This window comes from Vombatus ursinus, unplaced genomic scaffold (assembly GCF_900497805.2).
Source record: "Vombatus ursinus unplaced genomic scaffold, bare-nosed wombat genome assembly UNPS02014799.1, whole genome shotgun sequence".
In the NCBI taxonomy this organism is placed as follows: Eukaryota; Metazoa; Chordata; class Mammalia; order Diprotodontia; family Vombatidae; genus Vombatus; species Vombatus ursinus.
In genome coordinates, this window is record NW_020954577.1 from 48045358 (window position 1) to 48057395 (window position 12038).

The 12038-nt window shown below is 52.1% G+C and overlaps 1 protein-coding gene across 1 annotated transcript; it reads left to right on the plus strand.

The window, feature by feature from the left end:
• The first annotated feature begins 7824 nt into the window (after positions 1 to 7824).
• On the plus strand, positions 7825 to 10779 carry LOC114050376 (TLR4 interactor with leucine rich repeats-like). Its single transcript, XM_027871994.1, has one exon. The coding sequence runs from the start codon at positions 8007 to 8009 to the stop codon at positions 10467 to 10469; it is 2463 nt and encodes an 820-aa protein (XP_027727795.1). The 5' UTR covers positions 7825 to 8006; the 3' UTR covers positions 10470 to 10779.
• Positions 10780 to 12038: the final 1259 nt, after the last annotated feature.

A 12038-nucleotide genomic window follows, 5' to 3' on the forward strand; every position in this document is an offset into this window, starting at 1 on the left:
CCTCTTCTTTTTCTTCTTCTGTGGGGGAGGGGAAGTTCTCATTATTCAGCAAATCAAGCTCAAACCCCACTTCTTTCCTGATGCTTCCTTGAGGGTGGAATTTGGAGCAATGGCTGGAGGGAGGTTTAGGGTTCATGGGGGGGAAAATGCCAAACAGGAAGAGCTCCCCAAGGGCCAAATTGGGGAGGGGGGACTTGGAAAATAGTGATTTTCCCTTGAATGAAAGCCTTCAAGGCTAGACTGGATGACCACTTCTTGTTGTTCAGTTTTGTCCCACTCTTTGTGACCCAACTTGGGGTTTTCTTGGCAAAGATACTGGAGTGGTTACCATTTTCCCTTCTCCAGTTCATTTGACAGATGAGGAAACTGAGGCAAACAGGCTTGAGTGACTGACCCAGGGTCACACAGCAAGTAAGTGTCTGAGGTTAGATTTGAACTCGGGAAGATCGGTCTTCCAGACTCTGGACCTGGCAACTCTATGCATTATGGTGCCACTTAGCTGTCCGACCACTTGCTGGGGATGTTTGTATTGGGGATTTCTAGGCAAAAAAAAGTCCGAGCTCTACCACCACTGAGGCTCCTTCCAACTCTAGGATTTTGAAATGACCAGGATTTACTTATTTCATCCTCTTTGCGTGCTGACTTCAGACTCCCCTCCTTAAGAGGCTTCCTTGTCTACACAACCCAGCCCTGCCTTACGTCCTTCTCCAGAAGTAGATCTATTAGCCTGTCTCTCCCCCTACTCCCCAAAAAATGCTTAAACGGCTCCTGAGAGTCACCCTCCATTAATCCTTCTCAAAGTAAGCAAACAAAGTCTGCCTCTTTTCTCTTGACCCATCCCAACATGAATCTCCTATAGTGTGTTGGCCCCAATCCTGGCCCCAGCTGGAATTGCTGTTATTTTTATGAGTTTGTGGTCTTTCCCTTCAAATGAAAATATTTTTTTCAATTTCTCCCATCAATTTTAACGTATAACTTCAGTGGCAAATGTATCTCCCGATGAGCAGATCGTAGATCGAGAGCTGGAAGGGATTTTTGAGGCCATCTGGTCCAACCCTCATTTTACAGATAAGGAAACTGAGGCCAAGAGAGGTCACATGACTTGCCCAGAGTACGATTAATGAGATCCCTATAGAATCATAGGTGTAGAATTAGAAGGGATCCTTGAGGCCATCTGGTCCAACCCATTCATTTTACAGATGCGGAAACTGAGGCCCAGAGGACCAAGTGACTTGCCCATGGTCACATAAGCAGAAAGTGATAGAGATAGTATCTAAACTCCAGTTATTTCACATTCAAAGGAATCTGCAGAGAAAAATGTAGTTTCTATTGCACTAATACAATAGCATCTAAATTAGGAAAAGTGAAAAAAAAAACCGCTCATGCCCAATACTGTGACATCCAAATGATATTGACTGAAGGATATTCTGCACAGGGCTAGTGATGGGGCTGCCAAGCACCTCCAAGTCTGAGAGCAGCACAGATCTCAGGAGGGAGGGAGGGTAGCAGCTCCCAGAGATAGCTTTCTAGGTCTCCCCTTTTGTACAGAAAAGGGCCACTCTCTGATGCGTTACTCCATTTTCCTTGCTTCCTAAGGGCTCTGAGACAGTGAATGGTGGGGGAAATAAGTCTGTCTCCTTTGCCTCCACTCTCCGAGCTGCTCTCTGGGATCCTTTAGTCTTGTTACTGACAAAGGAGGGAGAAGGGAGACTGACTCATTCCAGAGCTGACTTGAGCCTGTGCTCATGGAGACTGGGGCTTGATCTCTGTGACTTTGGCTGGTTCTGGGAAACCTCCCCAGACCCCGGGGGCTCATCTCTCGCACAGCTGGCTGTTGGCTTATGACAGGGGTCATGGCAAAATAAATAACAAAGGTGACAGCTCGTTCATGGTCCAAATCTCTTCATTTAACTCCTTAACTCTCCTGATCTAGCCTTCAGACTTTAAAGCATGCAATAAACACCATAAATTAATTAATATTAATATCCACTCAGGGCCTTTTGTACTTTAGGTGCTGGGGTATCCCAAATTTGTGAGATGGACCAAGTCAAATCAAGTCATCAAACATTTATTAAGCACTTACTACACACCAGGCACTGTGCTAACTGCCAAAGACACAAATTCAAGCAGAAAAACAGTCCCTGCCCTGAAAGAGCTCACATTCTCACAGGGAGAAGACACACATAAAAGGGAACTGGAAAGGGGAGGAGAAGTCAGCCCTAGGACACGGTAGAGAAAGTCTGGGCAGTCCGGAGGACAGCCTGGAGAAGGGAGAGTACTTAAATGGCCCATGCATCCTCTTTAAGATGAAGGTTCTGAAAGGAATCAGACAATCTGCAGAAGAGGTTGAAGGGGTGGAGTGTACTCTCAGTATGAGAAGTACTTCAGCGAGGGAGTGAGCTGTTTGGGTAAATAGGTTTCTGTGGCATGGTAGAGAAAATCTGGAGCTTGAAGAGCGCAGCCTGGAGAAGAAGACAGTAGACAGTAAGCATCAGTCTAGCAGAAGTCCTAATGATCATGACTATTGTTGATGTCTAGCTCAAATATGTACTTTCTCTATTTTTACACCTGAAAAGCTCTTACCTTTGGGCTATATACAATGTAAGACTTTATAGACATTTAAGGAGTGGTCTAATATTTGCATTCTATTGTCACTATGGACCACTCATGCCCAGTAGTATTTTGTCTTGGATTACCCACTCCTAGGGGACAAAGAACTAGCACTAGTAAAGAGATGAACTTGGGGTCACTTGCAACCTGAAGTTAAATCTTGACTCTGAGACTTCCTTGCTATGTGACCACTGTCAAGTGACAACTTTTCTCAGCCAGTTTTCTCATCTGCAAAACAGGGACAATAATCATGGCAGTATCCAGCCCCCCAGATTGTTCTGAAGGTCAAAGGAGTAAATATATGCAAAGTCTTTTGTGTCATCCCACATTATTATTATTATGGTAATTATTTTATGATGAAGAGGAAAGAATCATTGGTACCATCAACTGTAATGGAGATTATGAGAATACATTTTTTGAATCATGTGTGATTTCTTTCAATTATCAGATTCTTTGATCATATTCAATTCATGAAGAATACTATTTTCATACCATGAAGAGGTATATATTCTGGGAATAAACCAAACACCAAATGCCAAAGTGCTCAGCATCCAAGAATTGTAGGTCACTGAAGTTTTTGTTATTCAATCAAGTATGACTCTTCGTGACCCCATTTTGGAGTTTTCTTAGCAAAGATACTGGAGTGATTTGCCATTTTCTTCTCCAGATCATTTTACAGGTGAGGAAACTGAGGCAAACAGGGTGAAGTGACTTTGCCCAGGGTCACACCTAGGAAATATCTGAGACTGAATTTGAACTCATAAAGATGATTCTTCCTGACTCCAGGCCCAGTGCTCTATCCCCTGTGCCACCTAGCTGCCCAGGTCACTGAGGACAGGTAGGCAAAGCACCAGAACTGTAACTAGGGTGGGGGGAACTAGGGCTTTGCCACAAGGCACTGGAATTTAGGGAGTGCTGACAGCCCTGCAAGTTCTTCTACTACATGGAAACAACTGAGTTTAGCATCCAGTTAGCAAGAATAAATAATGAAATTAGGAAGCTACCAGATGCTTCCAGCCCCTGCTGGCTGTGCCCTGGGGGGACTCTGCCCCAGCCCACTCAGCTGTTTTTCCCCTTGCTCTCCAGCAGCCTCTGAAGCTGTTTTATTCTATTTATCCTGAGCAAATTTTATGACACTCACCCAGGCACAGAAATTTCTTCTAACAGCTCCACAGTGGACATGCCTTCTATGTATGTTTATTTGTATATATTTATGTATTTATGTATGTACCTATGTATGTATGTGTACTCTTGGGTGTGTGTGTGTGTGTGTGTGTGTGTGTGTGTGTGTGTAGGATTTCAAAGATCTTCCCATCCAAAAAGCCACACTTTACAGAAATGGATTCCCTTAGGTAAAACAGTATTGATGAAACATCTGGTAGCCACTCCTGTCTACTTCTCTTCCGGAAGGAGACTAAATATATCGCTTTCAGCTGTGGATCAGGGACTCCTGCTCTCAGTCACGATGAGAGTGGAGGGGTTTAAGTGACACCTCTTTGTAAATGGGAATAAACCGAGGCACCAGGAAGAACTATTCGTTCTTATTTGAAATAGGCAGACGGTATTAAGTTCAAATGGCACTAACTACATATGGCAGATGGATTGTTTTCCAGAAAATGAAACATTATGGAGAAGTGATCATCTTCTGACATCAAAAGACTCAGGAAGGTGTTTTATAGCCTCTGTATTCCTGGCAGAAATAATAAATACCAAGTTCCATAGGTAAAGAGCAGAAGCCATTTAAAAGCCATGCACAGATTGTGATTTTGTAACTTGGGAAGGTAATAAAGTCCCCCTGCTCTTTTTTCCCTTTCTTCAGTATCATCAGCCTCACAATTACTAAAGATCATGCCAGAGTCACAACAGGGCTGACCAGGCTACTTTGAAGAAAAGTCGGAGAGATAGAAAAGAATACCCTTAGAGAGGAGATGATGACTTGGTCTCATCTCCCAATTGGCACCATTTGCCCTCTTCACCTATGACTTTTGATCTCTAGCCCTGGGCCACAGGGGACTTTGTCAGATTCTTATCAAAGGGCCAGAAGAATTTGAGGAGCCAAACTCATGGTTTCTTCCATTCTATACCATACCCCTCAATGTGAGGAAGCAAGGTGTAGTGGATTGAAAGCTGGGCTTGGAATAAGTTCAGTTATTTCAGTCGTATCTGACTCTTCGTGATCCCATTTGAGGTTTTCTTGCCAGAGACCCTGGAGGGGTTTGCCATTTCCTTCTCCAGCTCATTTTACAGATGAGGAAACTGAGGCAAATGGGGTAAAGTGACTTGCCCAGGGTCACCTAACTAGTGAGTGTCTAAAGATTTGAACTCAGGAAGATGAGTCTTCTTGTCTTCAGACCCTGTGCTCTATCCACTGTGCCACCTAGCTGCCCTTCTAAGTTCAAATTCTACCACCACCAGGGGTACCTTACCCCTTTCTTTTCCTTTTTGCCCCACTGCCCCCACCCAAGGCCATTCTAGAATCTGTCCAGCAGAGGCAGCAGGGTCCCCATTGGGTAACCTAAGTCCCCTTCCTTTCCCTTTCCCTTAGCTCCTATAGTTAGGGGTGTGCTTGAGTCCACTCATACTGGACAGAGCAGACTGTTAGATTTTCGACGTAGGCATTTACACAGAAATGGACAAATCAGTAAACTTCAATTCAGGGCTTGATTTATTGCTTTGTTGATTGTCTTAACTTAAGTGACGGGGAAAACGATAATAAAGCAGAGTGCCTTGCCTTTTGGACAGCCTGGTGTCACCTGTGGACCCCTGCTTTCCAGCCTCTGCTCAGGTGGTCCCTCCTCTCCTGAGAGAATGCTACTTCCTTTCCTTTCCACTTCTCCAAATCCTATCCAAGGGCCAGCTCTAATCTAGTCTCTCCTCCCTGCTCCAGCCCTCAGCCATGAACATCTCCCTCCTCTGAATTCTTCTAGCTTTAGCCTTCATTTGGCAAATTCTGCCCATTCTCTAACAGCCAGCACAAACACTGCCCCTTTCAGGAAGTCTGTCAGTAACATCCCCTTTCAGCTGGCACCCAGAACTTTGCTAACACTGAATCTTATCCCACAATTAATGGGACGGGCCTGATTTGGGAGTTACAAGGCTTGGATTTGAACCTGGCCTCTGCCGCCTGCTAACTGTTGGACCCTTGTTTAGTCACTTCTCTGGGTCTCAGTCTCCTCATCTGTAAAATAAGGGGCACAGACTAGTATCTAAGGCTCCTTTGAGTTCTAAATGTGGGGTCTAGACCAGAAGCTTCTTGAAGTAGGAACACTTATTTGTCTTACCTGAACTTTGTATATCAGCTGACACTGGGCACTTAATAATTGTTTGTTATGTTGCATTGTATAGAGAAGTAATGGTGTACTGCTTTTCATGACTGTTTCATTTCCTTTACTAGAGTTATAACTGCCAAGTACAGAGCAGGTCAGGGTTTGCAAAACAACCCACAAACCCAGCGCTTAGCACATAGTAAGGACTTTAATAAATGTGTTTTCATTCATTCACTCATCGCCTCATTCACACTTCACAGCAATCGTAGAGATGGGTAGACTACTGGTCTTACCGACCCCATTTTACAGATGAGGAAATTGAGGCTCCCATATAAGTTAAGTGACATATCCAGGGTCACACAACTAAGACCTCAGGGTTTTCCTAACTCCATGTCCAGCCCTCTGGCTTTGTATCTCTCCAGCACTCTTCCTATCACCCCAAGCTCCCTTTTCCAAAGCAAAAATGTAGCAGGCAGGCTCCAGAAAGCCTAGCAAATCCCTCCAGCAGGCAATGCCATGGGCCTTAAATGCACCCGACAGAGTGCATTCTAGACCCCCCAGAAGCTGACTTCAGAGGGCTTAAAAGGTCGTAACAGAATTCACAGGACTTGACTGTGAAAACTGACTGGCCGTGGCCTGCCAGGCCCCCGCCTAACCGGTGCCAGCACACGCTCTCTGGGAACTATGTCGAACAAGAGCTCGCTACCAGGGGGCTGATGCCACACTCACCCACCCCAGTCTCATTCCCCAGATGTTAGAAACCAGAACACAGGGGCATCTATGCATGGGCCGGCTTCTTCTAGTAGTACAATAGTGACAGCGCCCGCTCACCAGCCCTCTCCAGACAGCCTTTATGTGCCTGCCAAGAACTTCCTATATAATGCTGATGGCCCCAGGCCAAGATCTGGGGAAACTTCCTGCTCCAACTCCAGGAGGGTGGTTCTCTCCAGGCAATTGACTTCCACCCGATTGCTCGGAGGGGACGCTCGCTCGCTCCTGCTGCTCGAGGGAAGGGGCCAGGTTATTCTTTTCGAATAAAAATGGCTCTGTGTGTCTGCAGACTTCCTTGGTCTCCTCGCTCATGCCCTCCTCGCCCCCGCCCTCAGCTGGCTTTCCCCCTGCCCCCACTCTGCTGGCCGTCCCCCTCCCCTCCATCCCAAGAGCCTTCTCTCTTCTCCCACTCCTCCCCTCCCCCACCCCTCTAGCCCTCCTTCCCCAGCCCCCGCCCGCCAGTCCCAGTCCCCGCAGCTGGTTCCAATCCGTCCTTTTCCCATTCGGGGGCCGCTGTCCCCGGAGCTGCCCAGAAGCAGCGCGGCGGCGGCCGGGGCGGCTCCAAGGTTTCCTGCTCCCCCTCGCGGGGGGCTCGCTCCTAGCCCCGCCGGATCCTCTTTCTCGCCTGGGGTCCCGGGGGGGGACCGAGTGTGGGAAGTACGAATTTCCGGCCCCGGTTTTTTTTTTTTCTTTCTCTTTTCCCTCAGTACTTTCGGGAGTTCGGACTCCGGCCGGCAGCTCCGGAGTCTGCTCACTCGCCTCTCCCGGGTAGTGGCGTGGTGGGCTGCCCTCTCAGATCCCCCCTTCGCGTGGATCCCCGGGACCAGGCGGAGGCAGACGAGGGGGAGGAGAAGGAACAGCAGCAGGAGGAGGAGGGGCTGGAGCCATGAAGCTGCTCCGCGACCAAGGCTCGGGCTGGGCGGAACGCGGACGGGCCAGGACCTCCGGAGAGCGCTAAGCGACCTCCCTCCCGCCTGCAGCCGGGGCAATCCGAGGGGGCTGGGAATCAGGCCTTGCTGCAGGCCCGCAGCGGACCAAAAGGAGGAGAGGGGCCGGCTTCCCTCCGCACTCCCCGGCCCCGCCCAGGGGGGCTGCTGCACTCGGTCCGCAGGCTGGCAGGCGGGCGGGCAGGCAGACGGCCGCCGGGGCGCGGATGGTGCTCGCGCGGCGGAGCTCGGTCCAAACCAGATTCTCCAGGCGCGTCCCGCCCGTTGCGGATCCGGCCCGGAGGACCCAGCCCGACGCCAGGGAGGACCCTGACGGAGCGACTCGAGGGACTGGCGCAGACTGCGGGCAGAGAAAGGGGCATGAGCGGGGCTGTGGGCTGAGCGGAGGGACCCGAGCGCACGTCTGTCGGGGATGGAGGTCGCCTGGACTGTCCCCTTCTTGCTGCTGGTGGGCGGCTGCTTCTCGCTGCCGCCGCCACCGGAGCCCATCTGCCCGGAGCGCTGTGACTGCCAGCACCAGCAGCACCTCCTTTGCACCAACCGGGGGCTTCGCGCGGTACCCAAGACCAGCGCCCTGCCCAGCCCCCAGGAGGTGCTGACCTACAGCCTCGGGGGCAACTTCATAGCCAACATCACCGCCTTTGACTTCCATCGTCTGGCGCAGCTGCGGCGCCTCGACCTGCAGTTTAATCAGATCCGCTCCCTGCACCCCAAGACCTTCGAGAAACTCTCCCGGCTGGAGGAACTCTACCTGGGTAATAACTTGCTCGAGGGTCTGGCCCCGGGCACGCTGGCCCCTCTGGCCAAGCTGCGCATCCTCTATGTCAATGGCAACGAAATCGGCAGGCTGAACCGGGGCTCCTTCGAGGGCTTGGAGAGCCTGGTCAAGCTGAGGCTGGACGGCAACTCACTTGGCTCCCTGCCCGACTCGGCCTTCGCCCCCCTGGGCAACCTCCTCTACCTGCACCTGGAGGCCAACCGCATCCGCTTCCTGGGCAAGAACGCCTTCGCACACCTGGGTAAGCTGCGCTTCCTCAACCTGTCGGGCAACGAGCTGCAGCCGTCGCTGCGCCACCCGGCCACCTTCGGGCCGCTGCGCTCGCTCAGTACCCTCGTTCTGTCGGCCAACAGCCTGCAGCAGCTGGGCGGCCGCGTCTTCCAGCACCTGCCCCGGCTCGGCCTGCTTTCCCTGAGCGGTAACCAGCTGGCTCACCTGGCGCCCGAGGCCTTCGCGGGGCTGAGCGCCCTGCGGGAGCTGCGCCTCGAGGGCAACCGGCTGCGGGAGCTGCCCGCCGCGCTGCTGGACCCGCTGGGCAGCCTGGAGACTCTGGACCTGAGCCGCAACGAGCTCTCGGCGCTGCACCCGGCCGCCTTCCGCCACCTGTCCCGGCTGCGCGAACTCAACCTGCGGGACAACGAGCTCGGCTCGCTCGCCGGGGACATCTTCACTGCCAGCCCGGCCCTCTACAGCCTGGACCTGGACGGCAACGGCTGGACCTGCGACTGCCGTCTGCGCGGCTTGAAGCGCTGGATGGGCCACTGGCACTCGCAGGGCCGCCTGCTGACGGTGTTCGTGCAGTGCCGTCACCCGCCGGCTCTGCGCGGCAAGTACCTAGACTACCTGGACGACGTGCAACTGGAGAACGGCTCCTGCCTCCACCCGGCCTCCTCCTCCTCCCCAGCCTCTGTCCTGCCCGCTGTCTCTACAGCGGCTGGAGCCGGGGAGGAGCCGCGGGCGCCCCCTCTTGGCGATCTTGGGAAACCCCAGCCCCAGCCGCAGCAGCAGCAGCAGCAGCAGCGCCGACTTGCCCACCCCGGGGTGACCTGGGACGAGGGGGCGGGGGCACACAGCAGCAACCAGAGCGGCCTGAGGCTTAGCCGGCGGGGCCCAGGCCTCCAGCATCCATCCCCCTCCTCGGCAACTACGCTTCAACTGTCCCCACCCGTGGATCTGGTGGAGAAACCCGAGGGGACGAGCCCAAGCTGGGAAGATAACGGCCCCTCCCAGTCCACCCCGAGCTTCCAGAGTGACGCCCCGTCTAGCTCTGCCCCATCGCCCGCCAGCGACTCCGGGCAGAGGGCGGAGATGCAGCGCCTGGCTGCGAAGCATCAGGAGCGGGCCGCCCCGTCGGTGGCCCAGGAGATGCCGCCCCCACTGGTGTCGGACCCGTGCGACTTCAACAAATTTATCCTTTGCAACCTGACCGTGGAGGCGGTGGGCACGGACACCGCCACCGTGCGCTGGGCTGTCCGCGAGCACCGCAGCCCATGGCCGCTGGACGGCGCGCGCTTCCGCCTGCTCTTCGACCGCTTTGGTCAGCAGCCCAAATTCCACCGCTTTGTCTACCTGCCGGAGCGAAGCGACACGGCCACGCTGCGGGAGCTGCGGAGCGACACCCCCTACCTGGTGTGCGTGGAGGCCGTGCTCGGGGGCCGGGTCTGTCCTGTGGCTCCCCGGGACCACTGCGCGGGGCTGGTCACCCTGCCAGAAGCCGGGCACGTGGGGACCCGAGCAGGAGGCGTGGACTACCAGTTGCTGACCCTGGTACTCCTGGCTGTCAACGCTCTGTTGGTGTTCCTGGCACTGGCGGCCTGGGCATCCCGCTGGCTTCGGAGGAAGCTGCGAGGCCGCCGGAAAGGGGGAGCCCCGGTCCACGTGCGTCAGATGTATTCCACCCGACGGCCTCTTCGCTCCATGGGCACCGGGGTCTCGGCAGACTTCTCGGGCTTCCAGTCCCACCGGCCTCGCACGGCGGTGTGCGCCCTGAGCGAGGCGGACCTCATCGAGTTCCCCTGTGACCGCTTCATGGACAGTGGGGGTGGCAGCGGAGGGAGCAGGCGGGAAGACCATCTAATGCAGCGCTTTGCTGACTGAGGCCCAGATGCCAGTGGTTGGGAGTGGGGCTAGGGAATGCTGTGGTCTCAATGGGGCAAACTCTCTCCTCAAACCCTTCCTTCGTGTCCCGCCCCCCTTTTTTTGTCCTAGGCCTCCAACCCCCAGTATATGGAGTTCTAGACTGTCCAAGCCAGGAAAAAAAAAAATGGGACATAGCTGGTGTCCAGAGCCGCGATCATGTCAGGCTGGGTGACGTCTGATATGTGGATGGATTGGGACAATTTCCTTTGCTATCATCCCCAAACTTTGGTTCTGAGTAAAAAAAAAAAAAAAAGATTGAATTATGCTTCTCACACCAGCTGGATCTCTCTACTCCTGGTGGCCATAGGCCAGGCTGGAGGCCTTTGGCCAAGCCTTGGTGTTTAATCACTGCCCTCTAGAAAGACACACCTTTGTTTTCATTTTAAAAACAGAAGGAACTTCAGAGCCTCTCTGGGAGGTTAAGGCAGCAGCCCCTTCGGGCCCTGGAATTCCTGTTGGTGCTAGGAAGAGGTGCAGAAACTACTCCTGAAGCCCTCAGGCACCATATTCCTGTTTGCTGAGGCATCATTCAGGTGCTTTTCGGATTTTATCTGCTGAGACAAATACACATGAATTCTTTTAAACTGTGAAGAAGACTCTGCCAGTCCTGACATTGAACCCACTCCAACAGGCCACTAATGAGCACCAGGGGTTTGCTAGCCATGCTTGGCAGGAAGCTGTTTAAAGTTCAATAATGAAATAACAAAGTAGTTAAACTTTGGGAACGGAATTAGGGCTGCATACTTTCCTTGGAGCAAGGTCAAGGGGGAATGGATCCCTTACCTGTGGTTGGAGACCAGACTTCTCTGTCTGGATTTGCCCATCTCCTTTTACCTGCCTTAGGCAGAGGAAAATGCAGCGGCAATGCTTGCAGCTGACTTGATGAACACTGGGAAGCGTCTGGTTGTCTCCTCAAGGTCACTGCATCTCTAACAGCTGGCATTAGAATAAACATGGGATGGTTGATCAAGGATTCTACAGAAAACATCCACATGCCCTAGTTCCAATTAGTCTGTAGTTAGATGATAAACCTAATTTCATAATTGGAGGAGTGGGTGAAGAGGCTCTCTTCACTGACTTGCAGCCATGGGTGAACCCTTCTATGCCTTACTCTATATTGAATGGGAGAAGCTGCGGACACCACGTGAAAAAACCCTGTGCCAATGAGTGTCTTTCTACTAAAACCAGCAAAATCTTATAAGGATTTAGAACTCACTGTGAAAAAAATTATTTTTTAAAATTAACCAATACACTAAATGCCCAGTGTTTGACTCTGCTATCGAATATTGATTAAGTTACATCCTAGCTTTTAGAAAATACTTGTAGTCTTTTTTTTTAATCTGTTTTTGTTCCCAGATCTTAGGGTAAAAAACTCTTTAACCTCAGAGGTCCTTAACTTTATGGAACTGTTATTCCTTCCTTTGTATTTACTGAAGTCTGCATCTGACACTAAATATAGTGCTTTGGTTTACATGAATAAGTGTGTGTGTGTGTGTGTGTGTGTGTGTGTGTGTGTGTGTGTGTGTG